The 27,772-nt window shown below is 40.1% G+C and overlaps 1 protein-coding gene across 6 annotated transcripts in view; it reads right to left on the reverse strand.

Moving 5' to 3' along the window:
- The window catches only part of NTNG1 (netrin G1), a 253,959-nt gene that overhangs the window by 98,520 nt on the left and 127,667 nt on the right, over positions 1-27,772 (reverse strand). For all 6 annotated transcript variants that reach the window (XM_075833361.1, XM_075833363.1, XM_075833362.1 and 3 more), the window contains exon 4: positions 3,406-3,578. In XM_075833361.1, coding sequence (XP_075689476.1) covers positions 3,406-3,578 — 173 coding nt within the window. The remainder of the gene's footprint in view (positions 1-3,405; positions 3,579-27,772) is intronic.

The raw sequence follows: 27,772 nt of genomic DNA on the forward strand, positions 1-27,772 counted from the left end.
CGTCATTCTGGGTGGCCGGACTACACCACCAAATAGTTATTTCTGTCTTAACAAACTAAAAGTTGTATTCTGTGTCATAAAATACTATTTTTATTTTTACAAAATTCATTTGTAATTCTTAATTTTTACAAAATATATTGTTTACAAATAGTTTGCATAAAGAGCATGATCTGTTGTTTATTTATTTCATCATTTATTTATTTTTACTCCATTACTTTATTTTATTCCAATGCATTACTGCATTTAACTAGAGAACCACTTTCTTAGACTTTATTTAATTAACAACGATACAATGTGAAATCTAAAATGAGACAATTGTCCTGTTACATTGAAGCTCTGCTGTGGAGGCATTTTAACTATTGTGTGCAGAATTGTATTATGAGCAATTCCCCTAATATAATGTTATTATTTGAATTGCTTACTCCACAAGTGGGAAAAATGATCTTAATAGGCCTGCAGTCTGTACTGTATGAATGGTGGGCTCACAGGGGTTGTTGCTATGAGCTCCTTTGAGAATATATTAGCTCATTTACAGAATTCCTCTGTGTAAAGAAACTGTAAATTGTCTCTATTTCACATATTGGGATTAATACGATAGTCTCAAAAGTAGGGAAAAATACAAGTCTCTTTCGCACTTGGAAGCTGGTAAGATTAAGATAAGTATACAAGTTAAGGTATGAATAATAACTAGAATGTTTTAATGATGTTTCAATCATTTTTACTTATTAGTTGTGTAAATGAAACATGAGGTGGTGTAAAAGTTTGGCATGGTAGAAAGCCACAAGTGGGAGCACAGCTCATAGATCTAATCCTACAAAGAAAAAATGGAATATTCATCCAGATTATGCTCTACATCGCACATCTGAGCTATTTGTCATGTACTGATTAATTTTTTTAGCTGTATATATGGATGTAGCCATCTTTATCTTGATTCTGATAACTTGTTGCAGCGTGATATCACACAACAAAAGTAATTGAAAAGCCATTTAAAAAAAAAGGTAAAGTTTCTTGACACTGAGTATTTAATGAGTTAAAAGTCAAGATAAAGATGGCTACATCTGTAGCAATCTATATGTAGTGAAGGTTTACAAAACTGCATGGAGAAAATCATCAAAAGTCACTTAAGACACATCCAAGCCAAGCAAAATTATGACTCAGTATATTATCCGGCCCACATTTTTATTTGAAAGGTCTACCCAGGTCTAGAATTTTAACTTCAAAGCCTTTCTATCTAGATATAAATCATTTGGTAATGGATTACTGGCAGACTAGGTCAGCTGCTAGACACATCCTGCCTTTATTAGATTAAATTCATATCACCATCAGTTTTCCTCTTGTTTCTTCTGTCAGCTGGCCTCGGATTAAACTCTATATTAAAAAAAATTAATTGAGCAGAATGATAGCAGAAAGCATTAAACCACTCATTGATCTAACACCTCATTGATTCTTGTGTTAAAAACAGTCTGCATTAACCTCTCCCTTTCTAGAGTGTTTTAGCACACTGATGACGAAGCCAATGTTTTCCAAGTATATTTTATGGTCTTATCAAGGTTTTAACAGTGCATCTGCATATTAGCACATATAACATGGAAGAACCCCTAAGGGCCCATTCAGACGAGCGTGTATCACGTCCGTGTGATGCCTGTTAAAACAACGGCCGTCATACAGACTCATGTCGTTTTAATGGAGCCGTTCACACAACCGTTGTTTCAACGGACTATGTGAAGGGTCCATGAAAAAATAGGACATGTCCTTTTTTTTGCGCTTCACGCATCCCTCCATAGACTCTAGTCTATGGGGGATGTGTGATAACATGCACCACAGACGTGAAAAATTGCAGTTTTTCACATCCGAGGTTGGCCGCTTCGTGTTAATGTAGCCTTAAGATACAAAACACTTGCTTTTGTATTAGTTTTGAACAATAGTGATAAGGGACACTATGTGCACTCGGTTCCAGAGATAAAAATTTAGCCAATTACCTTGAACATTACTGATATACTGGATGCTCAAGAGCAATAGTAACTTATAAATCCCTTGCCCCACTGGCATATTGGTTCCAATTGGTCTCTATTGGCAACCACATATACTCTTGTGCACTAATGGAAAGTGGTAGCTATGAAGACTAGATTTATTGTCATTATCTAAAAATACTGTAGGAGTTTGTCAAGGTAGGTTTTATTGATCCAAATCAAGGTATGGCTAGTGGTGATATGTTAAAACAAACTGGATTTATTATGATGTTTCACCGCTCATCCAAGTGTATTGAAGTGGAGAACTGACGAAGGCACTTGGATAAACGTTGAAATGTGGTCAAGATTTTGAAAACAAGTCTACGACTAAAAATATTGTAGGAGACCCTAAATGCAATGGTTATTATCTGCGCTGCTGTCAGAAACTGGAGCACATGATATACAAGCGGCACTGCCACATAAAAGGAAGAAGAAAATAAGGAGATGGCACCACATATTACACTGTGTCACTGACACTTGTTCCAATGGTTAGAATAGCATTACTTGGCTCTAGGGTGAGAGTATAAAATTATTTCAATAGGCCCTGGACATTGTAAATGCCATTTGGCTTCACAAGGTCATCCTGACACCAGACATGGAACCATGGTTAGGAGATTAATTTTACTGGTACATGAATAATTTTACTGGTTTCAGAATAATTGACACCTGGATCCAACGACAACACAGTATAACAGGCACTATGGTATTGCAATAAGCACTGTAAAACTGGATATCAAGATCAACAATGAATACAGAACTTGTTAAACAGATGGTCTTGCTGTAATTTCACATCCTTCTACCCGGCTAAGTGTACCCCACATCATGTTTCCATTCATGATTTAGTTCACACTTTTGGAAAATTTGTAAAAAAAAAACATCATTAATGTACCCAAACTTGGCCTCTTGCCCCAATAGTCTTTGTTTCTGTTACCTGAATAAAAACTTAAGAAGAGCCACAAGGGTAGTCATACAGAATGAAATTGAATAACTCTAAGTACCACAGCATGCCTTAGTTTCCAAGAAAACATCAAAAGAAATGGAGTGTTATAAGTTGCTGATATGCAATTTTATTTTTTTTGTGAAAATGACAAGCAATGGTCACTAATGTTCTCTTTTTTTTAAATTGCTTTAGTAAAAAAAATACATGAAGAACTCAAGGGAAACATGGGAAAAACACCTACAAAACATTTTGATAGGCATTTCCTCTGAGTTCATTAGTAGTTAATGTTGTACTCAAAGTATTATATTTGATGATAGCAACTTGTGGGATTAAAAAGGTTGGTGAACTGTGCCCTCAGTCTGTGATCTGCTCACCCTGACCATCAATCCAGTAAGTACAGTGAGATTAGAAAGATGTTTAGTCTATTTATGTCTAGGTACTGAAATTTATACTCACAGATATTGGCAGTACCCTTGGGAATGGTAAGGTAGGAGCCAGGGCTCCATGACTGTCCTTGGTAGTTCTTCTTACATCGTTCACAGTCCTGTCCAGTAGTGTTGTGTTCACAGTCACAGGCCAGACGATTGCTTGTGAACGTACAGCTGTTGGCATGTAGGTTACACTTACACCTATCAAAGACATAGAAGGCATGTTTCTTTTAGTAATTCGGTGTATCGATAGAAATATTTCCCTTTCAAAACATTTAAAAAGACCCTTTGAGCCATTGTTGTATCTGACAGAAAAGTAGCAAAACACTAACAGGTAGACCTGCTAATGAAGACTAAAGAGCAGGGTTAAATGTATGCAACACATAAGATTAATGATCAATTTTATAAAATAAAATATATAAAATGTTAGTTATTAGTAGTAATACAAAAATTTTATCAACACTTCGGATTAGTCAACACTTAGGATTCCCTGACATATACCTTCGATGAATGCCACTGTAAAGGCGTACAGTGGCACCTGTTGCCCACAGGCTCCTATGTTAAAAAAAAACATGCACCACACAGTATATTATTCCATCAGTTGCCCATAGGCTCACATGTTAAAACATTCACAGATGGTATACTCTGTATACTTTTCCGTACAGCAGAACAAATGTATATCGATGTATACCAGACCAATGGAGAACACAAATACGCTCTTTTGGCCTACGTTTTGACATATTCGCTGGGAGCTTTTCCAGCGGTGTGAAAGTAGCCTAAGGCAGAAAAATGTCTTCTACAGGTAAGGAGGATCAAGTAAGATGTTAATCAAACAGTGTATCAAATGGAAACCAGTCTGCTGACATTACCATATAGGCTGATTTTTAGGCAAATAGTTCTGGGTGTTGCCAGTCAGCTGAAATGCTGGAAAATTTACAATTAACAGCACAGGTGGATAGATAAATAATGACAATCCATGACCACAGTTCATGCATAAAATGTTTTTATTTTTCATGTTGACTTTTACTGGAAGCAGCATAAACAAATTCCTAACTGCTCATTGACGACTCAAAGAATTGCCCTGTGAATAAGCACCTAGAATTAAAATGCATATCATGTAAAAAAACAAAAAAAAAAAAAATCTCAGCCATCATGAGTGAAGACTTTAAACATCTCAGTTCTCTTCATCTAACATCCAATCTGCTGGATTTTCAAAGATGGCAACACCTAATGGCACCTACTATGAGGTTGACAACCAGTGTATACTTTCTCATTTATTGGATTTTGTTGAGATACATGTACAATGTTTTAGTTGTGTAAGGCTCAGATGGTTAAATGGCATACAACTTTATTATCTGAAATATGAAAGACTATATAGTCACAAGCACATACAGTAAATACTACAGGAGCATAGCTGATGGTGAAGGTTGTAGTTACTGGCAGAATATGGGTCTTGAGTTCTAGGTGCCAGAAGCGGTACCAATTAACCACTCTAAATTAGCCAGGGTATTTAGCTACAGGGCTAGGTCAATGAACTGAATCTTTACCCCAGATAGAGGAAAACCTAGCTTTGACCCTGCCTAGTGCCAAAATATTTGCAGTCAGACAGATCCGTAAAGTAAGGCTTACCTTTCAATGGTGCTTGCACATGGTCAGTTGTTGTTGTGTGAACTGTCCATATACAGTAGACCCTATGCTTTTAGGAACCCCTATTACTGCCTATTTTGGGAAGAACCATGCAAATGGTCCAAGTAAATATTTTGCATACTGTCACGATCTGTGGGTATGTGGACCCACTCGGCCGTACCATCATAGCGGGATAGCAGCTGGCCCAACAGTGTACCAAGTCAATGTATATATAGTCCAAGCACAAGGGTACCTTAAGTTGTTCACACAGTAGCAATGGCTAGGCTCAGATGGGAACTTGGCAGCAGACACCAGGCATGGTGTAACACAGCAGGCGTTACCAGTGGCACAACATGACTCCAACCTTCTAAGGCACAGGAACAAAGGTAGCACGGGATACAGGATACAGGTAGCAGGTATGGGAACAGGATAACACTAAGGCACCATTTGCAAGACTAACACAGGTAAACACAACAACGCTCGCTCAGGCATGGAGTAAAGGGGCAGGGCCCTTCATATAGTCCAGGGTGATCATGGGCTTAAAAATGATTATTTTCATGTTTGCGCTGGCCCTTTAAGGCGGGGCACAAGCATGCGCATGCAATCTACAGGACACAGCAGAACATAGCAGAAGTGAGCGCTGGAGTTTCCTAGGGAGGAGATGTGGGCCAGCGCTCACAGATCCATGGCTGTGGCCATCGGGGAGGGGGGTGAATAATCCCGACGGCCGTGGACGCCTCACATACTCTACTAAAGGGTGTATATAGCTTTTATTTACAGACAGTATATGGGCTATGCTTTCCTCTAAGAACTAGGGATTAATGCTCTAATTTAGCCACACAACCCTATTAAACTAATTTTCACTTGGAAAAGATCTTGATAGTACCACTAAGACAATCTTACCCAAGGCTATTGCACTAATAAGACCTTATTATCATCTGCCACTGGTTGTCAATATCATTCTTATTGGGGAAGTCTGTACTAGAAAGAAGTATTATTTTCAAATTTAAAATGCGTGCAGTTTCCCATGAGAGTCTCAGAATTAAAGAAACCACATTAAATGGTTAGAAGTGATCATAGTGCAATTGTGCTCTAAAGACTTTGTACACCAGCTTCACAACCAATTTATGTTATTGACATATGCATCTAAAACTGAAAAGTTAATCAACTTTGCAGTAGATCTTAATTTAAAATGTCCTACCGTTTTGTGTATGCAGCTCCTATACAGACCTACGTGTCTCTATTGTAACTTACACCAAACAATTCTGCAGTCATATTGCCTACCATTGGTCCTCTACTTCTTGCTAACATACATTCGGTAGGTTAGCAAAAAATAAGAGACAGTTAGGAGAGTATGACTGCAGGATCAGACTACAAAGGGTTTGTTTGTTGTCTGTTACCATGAATACGCATAGGTTTGCATAGGAACTGTAGAAACCAAACAATATGAAATTTCTAATTAAGACCTATTGCAATGTTGTTTTATTTTTCATTTTAAATGCATTTGGGCAATACTAAAAAATTTGGTTGTGACAGTGGACACAGCCTTCAACTGAAATACTGTTCTTCAATACAATATTATCCCCACTTACCTCTAACATAATTCTCCTGGTCAAAGTAGACTCCTGATTTCTGTCCTTTCCAATAAAATTGGTATTGTACTACTTACTAATTCATTAATTCATCCTTCCACTTATGGTAAATAATAATCTTCTTAACAATATATGAATTCTTTCACACATGGTGTGTAGTGTATTAAATTACATGATTGGATAAAAAGCTTTTTGTTCAGGCAGTGGCGTAACTACCGCCGTAGCAGCAGTAGCGGCTGCTACGGGGCCCGCGGCATGAGGGGGCCCGTGTCGCCTGCCGGCACGGGCCCCCACCATGGCCGGAGACTCCGCTAGCTGCCGCTAAGGCTGCTACAGCGGGACGCCACTGAACACTACGGCAGAGCAGGGAGGTATCTCCCCGCTCTGCCATTAACTGGTTCCCGACCGCCGGCTGTATTTTTACGGCCAGCGGTCAGGGTCCTTAAAACCCGAGCCATAGACTTTCTACGGTTCGGGTTTTAACTTGTTGCCCGCGCGATCGGGCAGCTGAATGTCGGGTCTCCGGCTGTCAGTGACTGCCGGGGACCCTGAGGAGAGGATAGAAGCAGCTTTCGCTGCTTCTGTCTTCTCTGATCACTTGTACACAGCGCTGAATGCGCGCTGTGTACAGGAATAGAGACAGCAGCAGCGGCGCTGTCTCTATTCCTCCCGGTGATCATGTGACTGGTCACATGATCGCCGGGTGCCGTTAGTGGCAGACTGTTGCTGGGTCTTACAAGACCCAGCACAGGGTCTGAGAGGGCTGATTTCCCCTGTAACTGGGGCTGCTGTGCAGCTCCAGTTACAGGGGAAAAGCATGGAGTAAAAGAAAGAAAAAAAAGATATAAAGTTCCCCAAAGGTCTTCTTTGACCTTTGGGGGACAGACCATAGTAATAAAAAAATAATAAAGTAAAGTGCAAAAAAAAATTAAATAATAAATACACATAAAATACCCACCCCAAAAAAAACTGTTCCCCCTGCCAATCATTTTTGTAACACTAGCGCTGACTCAATTACCCTAATATAGACATGTAATATATAAAAATTTACGGTAGACAATGACGATCACAAATAAAAGGTCTATTTTAGGGTAAAACTATGTTGTTACACAAAAAAAAAATAGCTGAAATGTAAAAAAGCTTATTTTTTTACTATTATTTTCAAACTTTATGAATAAAAATTCTAAAATAGCAAAAAAGGTGTGTATAAAAACGATAAAAAATGAAACCTGCATGGTCTACGGAAAAAACGTCGCAAAAATCACGTAGTTAGCCCAACAAATAAAAAAGTTATAGCCATTTAACTAACGCGTGCTAAAAATGGCTAAACGGTGTCTGGTCCTGAAGGCGCAAAATAGAGCAAAAGACATGTATCCCCTCTCCACAGGACATGTATCCCCTCTCCACAGGATATCCACAGGATAGGGGATACATGTGTGATCGCTGGCAGCGATAGGGAGAACAGGGGACTGAAAGTCCCCTGAAGTTCTCCATCACAAACCTCGGACTTCCAGGGTCTGTGTCGGCAGCTCCGTAGAAATGAATGGAGCGCCGGTCGTGCTTGTGCGCTTGCGTGACCAGCGCTCCTTTCATTTTTATTGAGCTGCGCAGACGCCGGAAGTCAGAGGTTTGTCATGGAGAAGTTCAGGGGACTTTCAGTCCCCCGTTCTCACCTATCGCTGCCAGCGATCACTCATGTATCCCCTATCCTGTGGAGATCCTGTGGAGAGGGGATACATGTATTTTGTAGGACACACTGTAGGTCGCATTATTTTGGGAGGGGGGACGCTGTATGGCGTTCCCTACAGGGGGGGTACGCTGTATGGCGTTCCCTACAGGGGGCGGTGGTTGTATGGCGTTCCCTACAGGGGGGGAGCTGTAGAGCTGTATGGCGTTCTCTACAGGGGGGGGGGGCTGTATGGCGTTCTCTACAGGGGGGGCTGTATGGCGTTCCCTACAGGGGGGAGCTGTATGGCGTTCCCTACAGGGGGGGGGCTGTATGGCGTTCTCTACAGGTGGGGGGCTGTATGGCGTTATCTACAGGGGGGGGGGGCTGTAAAAAAGGCACTATCTACAAGGGGGGGGGGGGTTGTGTGACACCCAGGGGAGGGGGGGCCCCAGTCAAAAGTTTGCTATGGGGCCCAGTCTTTCCTAGTTACGCCCCTGTGTTCAGGCTATAAGGTCATTTATAAGTGGTAGTTTAACAGCATATGGAGAATAAGAACAAACACCCCCAATACCATCCATTATTCAAAACAGAAAAGTGGGTGGAAAGGGTAATGTCGGAGTGTATGGTAATCTACATATACAGAATAACAACAAACATAATAATAGAAAAAGAAGAGAAATGTGGTGTTAGTCAAGGAGAATGATAGTCAGAGGCTGTGACTGTCATAAAGGTAAAACATTCAGTCTGGGACGCATACTACCATAAGGATAAGTTCACACGGCCTATTTTCGGACGTTTTTCGGGCCGTAAACGCCCGAAAAACTTCTGAAAATCGGAAGCAGAACGCCTCCAAACATCTGCCCTTTGATTTTAATGAGAAAAACGGCGTTCTGTTCAGACGGGCCGTTTTTTTATGCGTAAAAAACAGCCGCGAAAAAGAAGTGCAAGTGACTTCCTGGGACGTTTTTGGAGCCGTTTTTCATTAACTCTATGAAAAACAGTTCCAAAAACGTCCGTAAAAAACGCTGTGAAAAATCCTGCGAAAATCGCGAGTGGCTTAAAAAACGTCTGAAAATCAGGAGCTGTTTTCCCTTGAAAACAGCTCTGTATTTTCAGACGTTTTTAGTATAGCGTGTGAACATACCCGAACACGTAACATACAATCTTATTTAGTGATAAAAATGCAATGGATGGGTGGCCTTAAAAGAGAGAATTTAGTACAAGGAACTTTATTATCCCTTAAAAGAACAAAGACCCAATAATCCAAGAATCATCTGTTCATGAAGTGAAATATGAGAATGGCTTCTATGAGTTACAGCAAATTGCTGTACATGTATTACTAGAAAATAACAGTCGATACCAGACAAATATATAAGATTATAACCTACAAGTAACAGTAACCCTTTGCTATCAGATGTATTGCAGGTTAATGCTGCATCGGTCATTGTAAAAAGACAATGGTTAACCTAATTGACTAATGCTATGCAAAGCAAAGGCCGCAGAGGAGTAAGCAGTCACCGGAGAGGCGCTGATACATTTTTAATGACTTGCCATATGTTCTGAGTTTAAACACATTTTCACCTCCTTGTTATTCTGTGTTAAAGTTTCAGAGCTCAAGATTAAAAGGACAGGGGTGAGCATCACGTGGCTGGTATAGAAACTACTGGGAAATCTAACAGAGACAATCCAGGCAGATCAGCAACTACTATTCTGCAATTTAACATCGCTGGTCTCAGGACAGACCACATGGCTAACCTCTTTGGAAATATGTAAACATTACTACAATATATATATACCATATATATATATATATATATACCATATATATATATATATATATATATATATATATATATATATATACTTTATGTGTTTATACCATATGTGTTTCTAGATTCTTCAGCTATCATGTTAGAAGTCACACTAGATGCAATACATATATTTTCTTCCCTACAGATGAAATATAAACAGGCTCATCTTAGGCTGTTCACCACCTGGATATGGGAATTGGTTCTGGTTGGCTCTTCTGGAGCTTATGCAGCACATCTGCATAGATCTGTGGAGGATACAATCTGTTGGTTTGTAAAATACATAAATGGATCGTTATTTTACGATAATGAATTATTTTAATTATATAGATTATGAGAGGAGACACTGACAGACTGGGGTTCTTTCGGCCTACTGGAGGAAATTAATCTGAAGTTTCACCACCCAAAGTGGTGGATCCAGCATTGATACCTAGGGGGAAGGTAAAAATGTTGTTTTGTTTGGTCATGCCCCTTGCTGCTTCCTTAAAGGGGATGGGGGGGGGGGGGGATAGAAAATGATTAGCAGTGTACTCACTGCAGTATGTGAATACACTGCTAATATACATTCCAGTCCCCCGTCGCACTGATTATGATATTTTAATAGATTATTACAGCGCTTCTGGGGCACTGCAAGTCTAGTGGCACAGTCTAACTTCATGACGACACGAGTCATCGTCATATGACCGGCCCAGCTGTACACTATGTAATCACTGTACTACTGCTACAGTCCGCGGGACTGATGGATTCAGGCCTTAGCGAACGATAGCGAAGAGGCAGCTGGCCAACTCACTTTCTATGCACAGTCTTGTGGAAGAAGTGCGTAGCACAAGGGTACATGAGATAGTCCAGACAGTGGCATGGCTCCAGCACAGATGGGGCCAAGTGTGACAGGTTGTGCCAGATGTGGCAGATGTCACCAGGGATGGCAGATGACACCAGACGTGGTGTATCCAGCAGGCGGCACAACACGACTCCGAAACAAGGCATGCTCAGGAATGAAACACAGCACAGGATACAGGAGATATGAGGCAGGGAACTGGAACACTGAGAGCAGGAAAATACTATGGGACCATTTGCAATACGAACATGGGAAAGTATAAAAACGCTCAAGCAAGGAGTGGGAGGGCGGAGCCCTTTTTATAGTCCAGGGTGCTGGGGATAGGATAGGGAACTTTTAGGGAATACGTGCGCTAGCCCTTTAAGGCCAGAGACGAGCGCGCACACTCCCCATCGCACAGTCCAGGAAGTGAAGGTCGCGCCAACCAGCGTCTCCGGGGAGGAGGATGTCGGCAGATGGCCAGGGTGAGCGGCCGAGGGTGAGCGGCAGCGGTCCGCGACCGCAGCCATAACAGATACAGCTGCTCTATATAGAGAATACAGAGCATCTGTGTCTCAAAAAGTAAAAAAAACACATTTTTAACAAAAACTAATGATAAAGTTTCACCAAACACACTGATTGACCCTTTTTTTTTTCTAAAAATCCATTTAAAAGATGTACATAGCCTTTAAATCCAGTGAGTCACAGGTGACATCTTCTCTGATTAGAATCGTTCACTTTCCTTTTCTTATCCATCCGGCCCAGACCACTATGATGACTTCTGACAACTGCAGAGTTTGCAGCACAATGTGGACTCTTGCTTCTATAGCCCATACCTACCTTCTATAGCAACACAAATTCAGAACCCAGACCAGACTTGTAAATAAATTCAGATACCAAACCTATAAATAAATTTATAAGACCATGCAAAAAGAAAAAAGCAGAATCCATCAAAATGAGAAGGACTGGAGTAAAAGCTCAAAAGGATGATTTAATGAACATACAACACATCTCAAGGTCGGTCTGACCTCTTCTTCAGGTACATACAAATGTTCACAAGCAACAAAACCGCACAGTGCTGGAAGTGATGCAAATTATTTAACAAACGGTGAAAACTACATCATTAAAACAAATTGGATATAAAGTAAGATATATATATATATATATAGTCCACTAAACAGCAGGCGTAATGATATTATAATATGTAATATAACATACATACAGATGTAATTGAAAACATGTTTGAATTTAAAAAAATAAAAATTCAAATTCATTGAAATTTATTAGTGCGTTGCAACTTCGGAAATGGATCACAGGAAAGAAGGGAAAGAGAGGGAGGGGAGAAAGAAGGAAAAAGGAAAGAGAAGATGGGGAGGAAAGAAGCTTGAGGGGCAAAACATAAAATAAATTAAAAACCAACCAGCGAGGCAAACAAAAGGGGTGCCCCTAATCAATACAGGCTAATTGAAAAATCACGTGCCAATTGTGATGCTAGAGTGAATTTGTATTGATAAAAAAAGAAAAGAAAGCACCAACAACACACAAAAAAGCATGGGGGAAAAACAAAAGAAAAAAGTTTAAATGCATATATGACTATACACTTGACGCAGAAAACGGCCAAACAAAAAAAGATCACCATGCAGTCTCGATAGTCTCATTGAGACCATTGGGATATAAGTTGCTTAATTTAAAAATCCAAAAGGATTCCCTGTTGATCCATCTCCAAAAGTAATTCTCGGTCTGCACTGGGATCTGCTCAAGAACAGTAAGCCTAAAATTTGCATGATCCCTACCATGTTTAAGGTTAAAGTGTCTCGAGACACTATGATTCCACACAGCATTCCTGATATTAGAATGATGCTTGTTCATCTTGGATTTTGTTTATTCTGGATCTCAGCTTACTGAGGCTTGAAATTTGAAACAACAAGATCCAGGATACAAGAGGGGGGACGACTGTTTGGAAATATCTACAAGGTGGGCTTTGTGGCACTATCTACAAGGGGGGCTGTGTGGCACTATCTACAAGGGGGGCTGTGTGGCACTATCTACAAGGGGTGCTGTGTGGCACTATCTACAAGGGGGGATGTGTGGCACTATCTATAAGAGGGGGCTTTGTGGCACTATCTACAAGGGGGGCTGTGAGGCACTATCTACGGGGGAAGTGTGGCATTATCTATAAGGGGAACTGTAGGGCACTATCTACAGGGGATCTAGATAAATAGTGCCGCACAGCCCCCTTGTAGATAGTGACACACACACTTGTAGATATACAAAGGTGTGTAACACTGTCTAGAAGGGGGCTCTGTGGAACTATTTACAAGTGGGGCTGTGTGGCACTTTCTACAAGGGGGGCTGTGTGGCACTATCCTGAAAGGGGGCTGTGTGGCATGATCTACAAGGACGGGCTCTGTGGCACTATCTACATTTGGGTTTTTTGGCACTATCTACAAGGGGTGCTGTGTGACACTATCTACTGGGGGCTGTGTGGCATTATCAACAAGGGGGTGTGGCACTATCCACAAAGGGGGCTGTGTGGCACCATTTACAAAAGGGGCTGTGTGGCACTATCTACAAGGGGGTGTGTGGCACTATCTACAAGGGAGGCTGTGTGGCACTGTCTAGTGGGGGTATTGAAGCGCACTATCTTTAAGGGCCATTGTGTGGCATTAACTACAGGGGGCACTGTGTGGCAACTTTTTTAAAATGGCATTATATGTCTCTCTATAAGGGGCATTGTGGCAGATAAGCCTCGGTTTTCTGACACATCGGCAGGTTGAAATGGCCTCTTGGCAAATCAGACTCTATGAATATAGCCTGGCTAGGGGGAACTGTAGGGCAATATCTACAGGGGCTGTGTGGCCCTATCTGCAGGGGAGGGCTGTGTGGCACTATCTACAGGGGGCACTGTGGCACTATCTACAAGGGGGGCTGTGTGGCACTATTTACAAGGGGGTCTGTGTTGTACTATCTACAATGGGGGAAAGTGGTGTTGCACTATATACAAGAGGGGCTGTATGGCACTATCTGGAGTGGGTGGCTATGTGGCACTATCTACAAGAGGGTCTGTGTGGCACTTTCTACAAGAGAGGGCTGTATGGCACTATCAGCAAGGGGGCTGTGTGGCATGATCTACATGGAGGGCTGTGTGGCACTATCTACGAGGTGGGAGCATTTTGGCACTATCTACAAGGGGGGCTGTGTGGCACTATCTACAGGGGGTGGCATTATCTACCAGGGGGCTGTGCAGCACTATTTACAAGGGGGGCTGTGTGGCACTATCTACAAGGCGGGCTGTGTGGCACTATCTACAGTGGTGGCACTATCTACAAGGTGGCTGTTTGACACTATCTACAAGAGGGGATGTGTGGCACTATCTATAAGGGGGGCTGTATGACACTGACATCTACTGAGGGCTTAGCTCCCGACTTATTATGAAACCTAAATTCTTGATTCTGACCCTGTTTACTGTCTAAGTTTGTTCCTTTTCCTAGTCAAGAATAGGTTCATGTACAATCTACTCCATTACCATTCTCTACACGTGGCTGCCTCTTATAAACCATACTTCATCTCTACATTTGTTTTCTGTCAGACATAATACATTTTGGCATACTAATGGTTCTTTTGGAGACTTAATTTTCTCCAATCAGCTGGGTATGAGTCCTGAAACCTATCATCTCAAGCTTGAAGAGCATTTTACCTTAGAATGAACAAAAAAAAAAAAAAACACCCATAAATGTAAGACCTTTATTTGTCCTTTTTTTTGTCAAAAGTTCTGTTCAGTGATTTTATAGCAAAATCTTTCTTAGAAAATCTGAAAGCCAACTGTATGGAAAAATAAGAGATGCTTTAGGGCTTGTCATCTAGATTTCAAACTGAGGAACCCTAAGAAGATACATATATACTCTAACATGACAATAGATCTGCCTTTACAGAGTCTGTCCCCAATAAGCATCAACCATATATCCGATTTAAAGGGGAGCTAACCTAAAACTGAATAGCCATAACTACAGTCAAATCTTGTAGAGGCATATAGTCATATTAAAGATATGTTATATCGATTCAAGTTGTCACCTTTAGACTATGGAATAAAATACATGTATAATGCTATAAAGGAAAAATAAAAAACAAATGTCCCTATGTAGCATTTTCTGGATACTTGTTATGTCAACATGAGTCATAAATACAGTGTGGATTGAGGATGCTAAGCCAGACCCCATACTGTGCAGACTCAACATTCCCAATTACTATGGAGGCTGAAAGTGAGATGTATGATGTATTGCTGTAAGGAAGCAATACTGGAAAAAAGGGCAAGACAACTGATAGCCTGCAGAGCTTGTCATAGGAAAATGTGATCAATTTATTAATTATTGTAATTTAGGATACCGAAATAGAAATATACATTAAGTAGGAAGCACATATTCAGATCAAGGGACATAGGATTAAATGAGAAATAAATAAAAAGTGTAATAATATATAATTATGTAAAAATAATAAATATTTAAAAAAAGTAGTTGAATTGTCCTATTTGCCATATTCTGTTCAGCAATATAAGTTTGTGGAAGCACCAGGTGACGGACCAACGTGTATTAAGGGAATTGAGCTCAGTAATGGACAGACCATTGTATCTTATCTTCTTAGACTCTCTTGTAACAGGATCAGTGCCACAGGATTGGAGGACGGCTGATGTTGTACCAATATTTAAGAAGGGTAAAAATGTGGAACCAAGTAACTACCGTCCAGTAAGTTTGACATCTGTGGTATCTGTGCTACATTTGAGAGTATTCTAAGAGATGAACTGCAATGGTATATAGCGGAGAAAAGTCTAATAACTGATAACCAGCATGGATTCACGAAAAACAGGTCGTGCCTAACCAACATGCTTGGTTTCTATGAGGAGGTAAGTGCAAATCTGGATGTTGGTCATGTGGCTGATGTGATTTATTGGGATTTTACAAAAGCATTTGATATTGTTCCACACAACAGTCCTTGTTCTGAAGCTACAGACGCAGGGACTGGGGGACCATGTTTGCAAGTGGGTAAAGAATTGGTTAAGGGACAAAAAAAGAATCGTTATAAATGGAATTTTCTCAAAAATAGGCTGAAGTCGGCAGTGGGGTACCACAAGGAAAGGTGTTGGGCCCAATTCTTTTCCATCTCTTTATTAATGACCTTGTGGATGAGATTGATAGCAAGGTGTCAGTTTTTTCTGACGATACAAAAATTTGTAGGATAGTAAACACTCAACTTGACCATAAAATATTACAGAAAGACCAAGATAAGATGGCAGCATGGGCAAAAACATGGCAGATTAAATTTAATGTTAATAAATGTAAAGTAAAGCACCTAGGACTAAATAATAGTATTAATGCATATACATTAAATGGAATAAAACTGGGAATAGAACAAGAGAAGGACCTGGGTATTCTGGTATCAAATAAGCTAAGCAGCACTCAATGTCAGGCAGCAGCTGCAAAATCAAATAGGATTTTAGAGTGTATAAAAAGAGAGATAAAAACCTATGATTAAAATGTAATATTACCCCTCTATAAATCCCTTGTAATGCCACATCTTGAATATGGAATTCAGTTTTGGGCTCCACATTGTAAAAAGGATATAGGAGAACTGGAGAGGATTCAAATGCGGGCAACTAGATTATTAAATGGGATGGGAGGTGTAGTTTAAAATTAAAGGCTCGAAAAATTGGGCTTGTTCAGCTGGGAAAAAATACATCTTAGAGGTGATATTATTTTCTATGTATAAGTATATGTGTGGTCAATACAGAGAACTAGCACATGATCTGTTCCTTCCAAGGACTCCACAAAAGACCAGGGGACATCCATTGCGTGTGGAAGAAAGACGTTTCAGACATCGATATAGGAAAGGGTTCTTTACAGTTAGAGTGGTCAAGTTATGGAATGCCCTACCCCTAGAGGTAGTGATGGCAGACACTATGTCAGCATTTAAAAAAAGGCTAGATGCTTATTTACTGACAAATGGAATTGAGGATTCTAATTAATCAAGCAATGAATGACGGATAATTTATGGAGAAAGGTTGATCTTGATGGACCTGAGTCTTTTCTCAACCTATGTAACTATGTAACATGCCACCATTCAATCCGGAAGATTTACGATTCAGGGCTGTTATGGTAGCCATTTTATAATTTGGCTTCCCAGGAACAGATATAAACTAAATAAGGTATATTTAACAAAATTATCGAAGTACCCATATTTGCTTGTGTTCTTTGCTCATTATTTTATAGGTAAGAGTTCCTTAGGGTATGTTCATATGCAGTAGAATTGTTGCAGAAATTTCTGTGACTGTTCCATACATTTGAATGGAGCATGTAGTAAAATTTCTGATTTGTCTACCATGTGTGAACATACCCTAAATGTAGCCATTTTCCTTGTTTGCTGTATGCAATGGCAACCTCTAAAATGACACAAAATCTTACTGAATTGTAAAGTGCTGCGCAATATGTTGGCGCTATATAAACAACGATTATTATTGCAGCCACGTGAGAAACAATTGTATAAATATAGCTGAATTGGATTTATTTGACTAAACTGCCAAAGTGTAAAAGAAAAAATACAAATTCAGGGGCTATAGACAACATCACCCTTAGGGATCATGCAGGGCTGGCCTTAGATTAGTGGGTACCCTGTACAGAACGTTCTATAGACACCTTATAGTATACCACATGGTGCCCAAATAATACAATCATACAGTGCTGAAATAACACTGCCCAAATATTAAACTAGGAGATATAGCTTCAGTCTGTGCAGATGCCTTTCCATGTATTAGTGCACTAATTGTGGGATAACGATGCAAACTCTGGGTGCCCAGGGGCATTGAGGTCAGTGGGGCACCATTCAATAGTGACATGTGATGCATCCTGTGTGACTGCACAGGCCACACACCCCTAAGGCCGGCTCTGAGCTCATGCACACAATAGTATTATGGATGAGTGTTGTAGGGATCTGTAACATGACACCTATAGCCTAAAATGGGCCTATACTGTACATGATTGGAAATAATAGTAATGATCACAATAATAATATTTGAGTATTCTTTATAAATATTTTATAAACATTTTTAGTTTTTCAATTTAAGAAGCAAACTGGGATGTGTTGTAAATCAGCTAGTTCTGCCTCAGAATAAAATAGATTAAACATTGACTATTAACATTCAACAGAACTCAGCATATTATTTTCATCAACCAGTGCCAGGTTCCTATCGTCTGCATCTCTGCTCTTCAGCACTGACAAGAAGTAGGTCACGCAAAGCAGGAAATCAAGAAAATAAATAAATAAAAATAAACACCTTAGAAAAAAATTTGCCAGCGCCAGGATCGTCCTATTGAATTTGAACGTTTCTCAGAAAATCTATTTTCAGCAATTTTCCATACTGCCTAAGGGAGTGTAATTCAGTGAAGCCCATGTTACAGTGCAATAGAAATAGAACAGTAAAACCAAAAGTAAGAGAAAAACAACATATTCATAATAAAATTCTATGTTATGTAGTGCTCTAGTCTTCTAATGGTACATAACATAGTCATATTTTATGCGGCAGCCAATGAGTTGGACAATTAAGAATCAGCACTTAACCTGGTATCATCTTTTAATCATGATATGCTGAGCGTGTGTGTGTGTCCGTGTCTGACAGTTTTTCTCCAGAGGTGGCAAAGGTGGAGCTATTCCAGGTATTAGGCCAGCTGCTCCACACGCTGATTGCCCATTGTACTTGGCTTTTGTCGTTTAACCTATGATCCTTGGGATGATTGGGCCCTAATGAAAATCCGCAGATCCGCGGAAAGCTAATTACCTGGTTACCTCTTTCTGTGCATTTTAGCTTTCATCTACTCACCTCCCAACTCACAAAAACATTCTCACTGACTTCACCCGCCTCCTGCTCTGTTAATTTTTTTATGCCTTCATCAATTTTGTTTCTTTTTTTTCTCACCATCATTCTCTCCTCGCATGTTCCCCCAGCAGTCTTCATCCTGCATTTATTTTCTGTGCTTAGATATTTTTATCCGTATCAGTCCTTTGTAATCCTCATGTTAGTTTTGAAATCTTCCTTCATTTGTCTCACCTTAATTGTTTCTTTACTTCTTTCAAACTATTGCTAGAGTCCGAATTCCAGGTACATTTATCTATTGATCTTTAAATATTTGTTCTTCCCTTAGTCGTTATCATTAAGGAACAAATTCAAATCTTTTTCTCAAGTTTCTTTGGAAAGCATTAAAGGTAATGTGTCGCTAGAAAAATATATATATTTTTTTTAGTTAAACAGTTAGTGTATAAATGATTACATATTGTTCTAATTTTTTTATTTTTTTCACAAGTCAGGAAATATTATAAATTAGATTCTAATTTATAACATTTCCATGTGCTGGTCACTAGAGGGAGCAATTCCCAAAATTAGAGCATTGGCATGTGGTAAAACAACCTCATTGCTTTATGCTGCAAAATTGGAGAAGACACACTTGCTCTAGTGTGCTCAAACAATCCCTCCTCCTTTATCCTGGCTAGTGCCAGGAGAACGGAGGAGGTTGAATATTCAAACCTCCTACACTGTGTGCCGCCATTTTTTGAGCAAATGCACAGTGTAGGAGGATTAGATACAGTGGTAATCACACAGTATAACACGAATATACACACACATCGCATACACAAACATAACTTACCTGCTGCAGCCGCCGCCGCTGTCGCTGCCGCAGCCTCAGCTCCCTGTCCTTGCTTCTGAACATGTGGACGGAAGCCGCGACCAGAAGTAGTCATCTTACTGTCCGGCCACGGCTTCCGGATGTCGATCTGCCCGTAGACCTTCCTTTTGGACTGTGTGGGAGCCACGTATGCGCTGTTCCCACACAGACGGCGTGCACTATAGTCAATGGAACGGCATTCTCTATGGGGATGTATGTGCCGTATTCCATCTCTGTATGTGTCGTTAATCGACACATACAGAGATGAAAAAAAAATGGCAGCCCCCATAGAGAAATAAAAGAAAGAAAAAAGTACAACACAAAAACACAAATAAATAACATTTATTTTAATGACATAATAAAAGCAATAACATATATATATATATATATATATATATATATATATATATATATATATATATATATATATATATATATATATATATATAAATAATAATTTGTGACACCTTCCCTTTGAAATACACAGCAAAGTTCAGGAAGCCATACAATAATGAGTGAGATGTTCCTGTCGTGGTGTCATTTAGCTGTAATATTAAGCAATAATAATTGGAAATACCTAGCTAGGATTTAGGACAATCTCAAGTCACAACTTTTAATGTGTATATTTAACCACTTTGGTGAGCCTACAAAAGTACATTACACAACTACTTTACCACCTAACAGGTAATCCAGACCTTACTGTGAGGGCAAAAATAGCTCAGGGCAGTGTGACTGCGAAGGGAGCTGCCACTAAAGGCTCAAGCTCCAGTTAGAAAGCAGCTAGAGAATCCTGGCTTTAAAACAAGACTGGGATTGCAATCAAGCCAGAGCTAGAGCAGATTGAAGTTGGAGCTGCATATAATGTATTAAAAACTCTCACTTCAGCCCTCAGCAGAGGGGGCAGTGGGAGACATGTAGGCAGCATACAGGGAAATGAGGGGAATCTGTGATCCTCCTTCTGTCCATGTGTTTTTGAAGATGCCCCCATGGTAAGGATGAATAATAAAGACTTTTGCTCATGATATCATCCCCTTATCAATCAGAGAGCTTACTTGCTCTCTACTTTTGACATATGGGGGGGTCTTTTTTTCTTTACTCCCCGACCCAGCCATTTAATCTCTCAAATGCCACAGTCAATGCTGACAGCAATATCTAAGTGTTTTTATAGGAGACAAAATTCCCTTACACATCATTTTATTATTTAAAAAAATAAAGAAAAAAGAAGAAACTCCAATTTTACAGGTCTTGGTGTGCGGTAACACACAAAAAAAATCATTTTGTAAAAATAGTGTTTTAATTGTGCTAAAATAGTAAAACATAGCAAAAACTATATAACGGCAACGCTATGGCTGGGGATTCCGCTTGCATAGGAAGCCCTAATGGTGGTAACTACAGGAGGGGGAGCGCTATCTACAGGGAAGTGTGTGTGGCGCTAAATACAGGGGGTGTATGGCGCTATCTACAGTGGGCATGTGGCACTATCTGCATGGGCAATGGGGGAGGGGCACGGGAGGGGAGCAGCAGCTGAGCGATGTCACAGTGTAGTTCAGATCTGCCCGATGTTCGCTTAAACTGGCTCTCGGTCCGGCCATTACTTCAAGAGCAGTTTAGTGAGTTTGATTGCGGTCACGTGGTGTTGGACACGGACCGATATGGGGGCAATTACACAATGAAAGAGGACAAAGGTAAAAATGATGAACGATAGGTGAAAGATGCATTCACTGTACTATCTAATAATAGAGACATTAAAAAGCTTGGGAGTGCTTCTTTAAGGAACCTGAGTTACGTGCTCACTATAATTACTAACATAAACACAAAATCGACCAAAAAAAAATTGCATTTTTGGCAGGCTTTTTCCAATTTTAATGTGACTGTTAGGAGGTCAAATAGTATTTCCTTAATACAGTGTGAATTGCTCCCTCTAGTTTCTACAGTACAGAGTTTCCTATTCCTCAAGGTGGAAGTGCAGATCCTGTAGCAGATTCAGCACCCAGTCTGGACTCTGATTGATATAAATTATTTATAGTCTGCTGACAGATCTATACGACCACCAGATGTCTTTCTCATGCATTTATAAAAAGAAAAAAAAGGGGCACATTGGCAAACTTTCATAATACATGCTGTATTACGGAGGTATGCCCCCCCCCCCCCCACAGAATCATTGTCCCAAGGTGAGAATATGGTGCTATATGGCATAATATGGAACTGTAGGGACAGTGTTTGCAACCATACAGGCTCCGTATACATGGCTTTGCTGAGTGCATCAGGCTTTTTTTTTATTTATTTTTTAATCATATATATGATATTATTGCACAGTGCCTGATGTGACACTGAAGCTTTCCAGAATGTAAAGCCGGCAAGGGATGCTGAAATATTTTAGCTCTGAAATCGACAGAATTGAAAATGAATTATCTGTTTGTTGCCTCTGCTCCTGTCTCTGTCTATTTGTCTTAAACGCTCATCACACTTCACTTTTGGCAGTTTGCAGCATTTTTTTTTTTGCATTTATTGTTGCTTTTTTTCCAACGATAGAAAGAAAAACGCAAAAAAATTAATAAAAATGCAGCAAAACAGGCAGTGAAAATGCCATATAATCCAATATTTATTAAGTCCTGAACTGTTTGATGATAGCATCACACATGTAAACATTATTTAGTATCCCATGTGGGTCTATGCAATTTGTTAAATTTGTTCAATTATAGTGATAAAGACTAGCAACCAAGAATACATTTAAATAAATTAGATACTATTAAAAACTGAGAAGTCTGAAACATGTAAGATGTTAATTCAGTTTTCATACAGTTCTAACCTGTAGAGAAATAAAAACTGTAATGGTTTTATGGAGATACAAAGTGCTGGAGTGATTTTGATGTACACATTGTTAGAAATGTGCAACAGATTTCTATTGTTTCCAAACAATTGGATTGTCACCATAGCTGGGGAGATTATTGCTTTGACTGCCCATCCACATTATCTTCTCATCTAGACCAACCTTTAGGAGTCTTAGGACTTAGGCAGAGCTGTGTGCATGGAGGCTGCGTGCTTCCCCAGTACGACACCACATGGCCTTCTTGTGCTGATGTACACGCTCAGTCGGGTGCTAAAGCAAAACTTCTAGGGGAGAATGAACATAAAGAATCCAATGGAGAATGTCGCCATTTTTTTTCGAATGGATTCTTACTGAATATGAAAGAGAAAACCTCTGTATCCTTTTGTATGAAAACTGGTATTTATGGAGGTACCGCAAGGGCCCATACACTACACAGAGGTCGTAATAAGGCTGTGTGCTTAGAGTTCTTACTCTAACTTCCTATCTCTGTAAAATTACATGAAACGCCATGAACACACAATTAAATAATGAACATATTGTTTCTTGTTTTTTTTTGTCTTAGTTAAGATAATACAACTTTCTGTAAAATATTACACTGACATGGAAATCCAGGCATAAAAGTCTAAGAAAAATCTGAACTTCCATTAAATAAAATAATATGAAATACTATTATCTGATAAGAAATTACACTATTTGATAAATCTAGGCCACTGATCTAGTCAGGGGTGGACATACCATTGGAGCAACCTGTGCAGCTGCACAGGGGCCCACTAGGTAGGGGGGCCCCCTGTCCCCTTAAAAGCAGCTTTGTACTGTCTATTGGATTGCATGTATGGACTGAGCTATTGACAATGGCTGAGAATTATTGATAAATTGTTAAAGAGACATTACGGCGGAGTGTTCTTTGGTGAGCTAATGGAGAGTAAGGGACCCACATACTGTTCTTGCACAGGGCCATTCTGCTGTTTATGTCCGCAAATGGATCTAGTGTAAATAAGTGGATTTTATCTAATCCTTTTCTTTCTTTTTCTTTACTATTGTTTGTCAACCAGCAGTTTCCTATCCTTTATTTTTCTTATTTAGATATACAGAACGTGTGCCAGTTGTGACTAGATAATAATAAGAAATGAGTATTTGAGAGTGTCGGGAATTATGAAGGAAAAATAATGGTGAGAAATTAGAAAGAATGAAGAGGAGGGTTTCAAAATAGCATGCACATTTATTGAATACATGATAGTCTACTCATGTGGTTATCCCATCATGACATTTCCTTTTCATTTGCCCTATTAAATGGACATCATAGAGAGGGTCACCTGCCCGAGACCTTCTCTTTTACCCAAAGCATAGAGCCACTGCAAAGAGTAGCTTCTTCAGTGGAGGACGGTGGAGGAAATGTATTACATGGTCGCCCATTAATGTAAGTGGGTGGAATGTAATACTACATTTCTTCTACTGTGAATGCCTACAGCTCTCTCAAGTGATTTTCGGGGGTTTTAGCTGTCGGACTTGTGGTGATCGGTTGATTTTTGGGTCTGCATTTAGGAAATAAGTTGTCATGATGGTCCAACTCCTGTAAAGGGTCTGAGAAAGCGGCTTGACAACCCCCGTGGAAGCTGTTATGGTGTCTGTAATGGTTGTTATCCTCCTGCTTCCAGGAACAGATAACTAAGAAATATCTAATTAGAATACTTTGTGTGTATGAGAAAAATAAAGGAGCATATAACAGTACCTATAAGGCACATATCAACCATATCAATTATATCACACCAACTATTTGTCTAAAAAAGGGTTCTAGATGTCATCATAGTGTCAGATCCCTTTTGATGCCTCTCAGGATTTTCAAAATTTGTAAACTGATGGTGTACCACATTAGATAGAATTAGTTTGGCATGTCACAGGGCATTATAAAGCAGCATAAAAAAGGATTAGCAAGAATTTATTATAAAGTGGAAAATCCCTTTAACAGAGTTTAAATAATGTCGTTTTCTAGTGTGGGAGTTGAGATTATGAATGTAAATGTTATTGTTTAACTCTAAGGTGGGATTCACACGACCGGGTCGTTCCCGAGTCCGAGTGTCGGCCGGTAAAATCGGCCATTTTGCCCGGCCGGTTTGCATTAAGTTTTGCATCCGTGCCGGGCCGGGCAGATCCGGACAGTGACATCAGCGGCAACTCCTGAAGGGGAATCCCCATGTGTTCGGGGATTCCGCTTCAGGAGTTTCCCCTGATGTCACTGCCCAGATATGGACAGAGACATCAAGCGCTCTGTCCAGGAGCGGAATCCCCGAAAACACGGGGATTCCGCTCCTTCAAGGAGCTAAAGTGCGGCTAGCACATAGCAGAGCAGGGAGATACCTCCCCGCTCTGCTATAGTGGCGTCGCTACAGTAGTAGCAGCCGCAGCAGCAGCTGCAGCTGCAGCTGCTAGCGGCGCCATCGAAGGTGTCTCCGGGCCAGGGTGCTTTTCAAGCAGGGGAAGGGAGCCAGCGCAGCGCTCCCTTCCACCTGCTGTACACCCCGGCCCTGCCACACAGTGTACAGCGATGCCATTCGTCAGAATGGCATCAACTCCTCCTCCTCACATGCACTCTGCGCTGTGAGGAGGAGGAGATAGAGCGCAAGCGCCGGAAAACCCGGCCATCACTCGGAACACATTCCGGTGATGGCCGTGTAATACCCGGCCCCATAGACTTCTATGGGAGCCGGGCGGCCGGGTACCCGGGCGAAGATAGAGCATGTCCTATTTTTTGACGGCCGGTTTTCCCGGCCGTCAAAAAATCGGTCGTGTGAATAGCCCCATTAGGGGTCTATTATTCCTAATGCAGCCGGGTGCCGGCCGATTTATGAACGGCCGGCACCCGGCCGGGAAACCCTGCCGTGTGAATGAGGCCTAAAACTGCAAATTGCAGTAATTACAAACAATTAAGATTAAACAAAGTTAGAAATCGAAAAACATTTATAAATCCCAAAAACCATTTATTTTAAACTTAATCCAATAAATGTAATATTATAGCGTGTAGGACATTACATTTCTGTGTATTTTGTTCATCATCTTATGGCAGACTTAAAACTCCTGTGAAATGGCTCAAGTCGAAAAAAACCAAAACCTCACTTTGCATATGAAATATATATTTTATATGAAGAGTGTTTTTTTCCCCTCGAGAAACTGTCGCTTGGCTGAAAATTAGCTCGATTAACCCAATGAAAAAAGGTCTATTTTCTTGAGATATGTGCTACCAGCAAAGTCCATACAGGCAATAACATGGTTATCTTAAAAGCAAATTTGTTTTTGCAAGATAAGAGTGATCGTCCCTTTAAGTGAGAGGCACAACAAGACATCTCCGGAGTCATTGGGTGGGTAATACAAGCCTGCTGAGTTTCTCAAGGTCGTGAGTTCATCTTCACAGTGATTAGTAGCTGTGAGACATCGATTGCTCACTGTAAATAAATTATAGTAACTTCTTGCAGCATCCTTAAGAAATGAAGCCAAGCGATGTTTGAGTTCTGGGAAAAATGATTGGAAAACGGAGACGATACTGACATATATGTCAGCAACATTAGGGTAAGATTTCAATTTGCTGTAAAAATCCACCTCAGGCATGTGAGAAGATATTCTAGTGATCTAGCATTTGCTTTTCTAAACTCATACCAGTAAGCTTACACGAGGATATAAACACATTAAGATAGAATTAGGTTGGTTTAATAGATGGACATTAACTTATGGATACAATTATGGGAAAAAAGATGCCTCCAGGGCTGGCGTCAGCACCTGGGCAGTTGGCGTCAGCTGGCGTCAGCACCTGGGCAGTTGCCCATTTTTAATGGGCTTTGGGAGACCATGTTAAACTGAGCAAACATACTCTACATTTGTCAAGCCGTACATGGTGTAGATAAGGAGCGCACGATAATTCTGTCACCCATAGACCACATGAGCCAACCCTGGCTGTCTCAATTGAACGATTGCTCCTCTAACCCTATAGTATGTTCTTTTTGATAACTTACTTTTTTTATTTATTTTTAATTTTTAACACATTTAGAAGTATAACAAGGAATCTAGCATTTATTTATAAATGCGTAATTATATAAACTAGGCTTTTCCAAAGATCCACACACTTTAACTCAACTGCAATTGCAGCTATGTTACCTATTAAATGTTTGTTTTTTTAGAAAATCTGTTACTATGTAGGGTGTAAATCTTTTACAGTGAATTTAAAGGAAAAATTCTGAAAATTATTTTCTTTACTTAGAGATGGGCCAATCTCATTTCCTAAAACTTGACCAATTTGGAATGCAGAGAACACCCTTGACAATGGATATAATGATCTGTCTTGTCTTGTTTCTGCTATACCCTGTATAATATATTTTAGAAGAAGTATTTCTTTATACAGATGACTAGGTGCTCAGGGTAATGGCCCTATGGATCCCGGAAGGAAGGGGTCTGGTGGCAAAAGTGCAGTTACCCAATGTACTATCGTTCATTAGTAAATAGTTGTGGTCCCTATAAGATAATCTTTAACTCTTTCTGAGAAAATATACAGTTTAAAAATCAATCAATTTTAACTTGTGATAAGAAAAAAACTGTGCAATAAGATGTCACCTATTAAAGATAGGAAATAGTTAATACTTAAGAGAACACGTGGCTTGGTAACCGCGTCACGTATTTTTGCCGAGATTTTTTTTAAAGCTTTTGGCTTTTCTGTTGCAGCTGAATTCCCGGTTCTGCTTTATTCAGTTCAAAGCTTCAGATCCTAACTTCACATTGTTCTGTCCTCGTTTGAAGCAGAGGATAGCTATTCTAACAAACTGCTCTTAGATCTGCGTGTTACCTTTCCACCGGGATATGAAATCCATAGCTAGCCGCTCTCTGCATCTCACATATTCTTTTTCAGCTATTTCTGTACTTCATGGATTCTTAGTCACCACAGATTGTGGGCAAATTTACCGCAGTAAAATATTCGTTTCTTACATATGACTTTCCTTTGTAGGTCGGTTTATTCTGCCCTGGTTAATTATTTTTTTTTCTCTTGCACTTAACACTTTTAGAACAAAAAATAAAAAAGTGCTACAGTATGTATTGTTAACCTCACCACCAAGGTTACATCCAGTATAAATATGTTCTGTTGCATCTCTCACTCTGGAGTGTTTGACGACGCACATAAATTACACCTCAGACTTCATTCAGGCAGCTGCTGTCCCACACTTTAATGAAATCCATATTAATAGCTTTGTGGACAGAAAGGCTAAGGAATCAAGCTGTGCCCTATGAAGAAGTTAAAGCCAGGATCACACACACGTTTTTGGTGCAGTTTTTGGCTCTGTTTTTTGAGCCAAAGACAGAAGTGGATTCAA

The sequence above is a fragment of the Rhinoderma darwinii genome, chromosome 7, assembly GCF_050947455.1.
Source record: "Rhinoderma darwinii isolate aRhiDar2 chromosome 7, aRhiDar2.hap1, whole genome shotgun sequence".
Taxonomy (NCBI): Eukaryota; Metazoa; Chordata; class Amphibia; order Anura; family Rhinodermatidae; genus Rhinoderma; species Rhinoderma darwinii.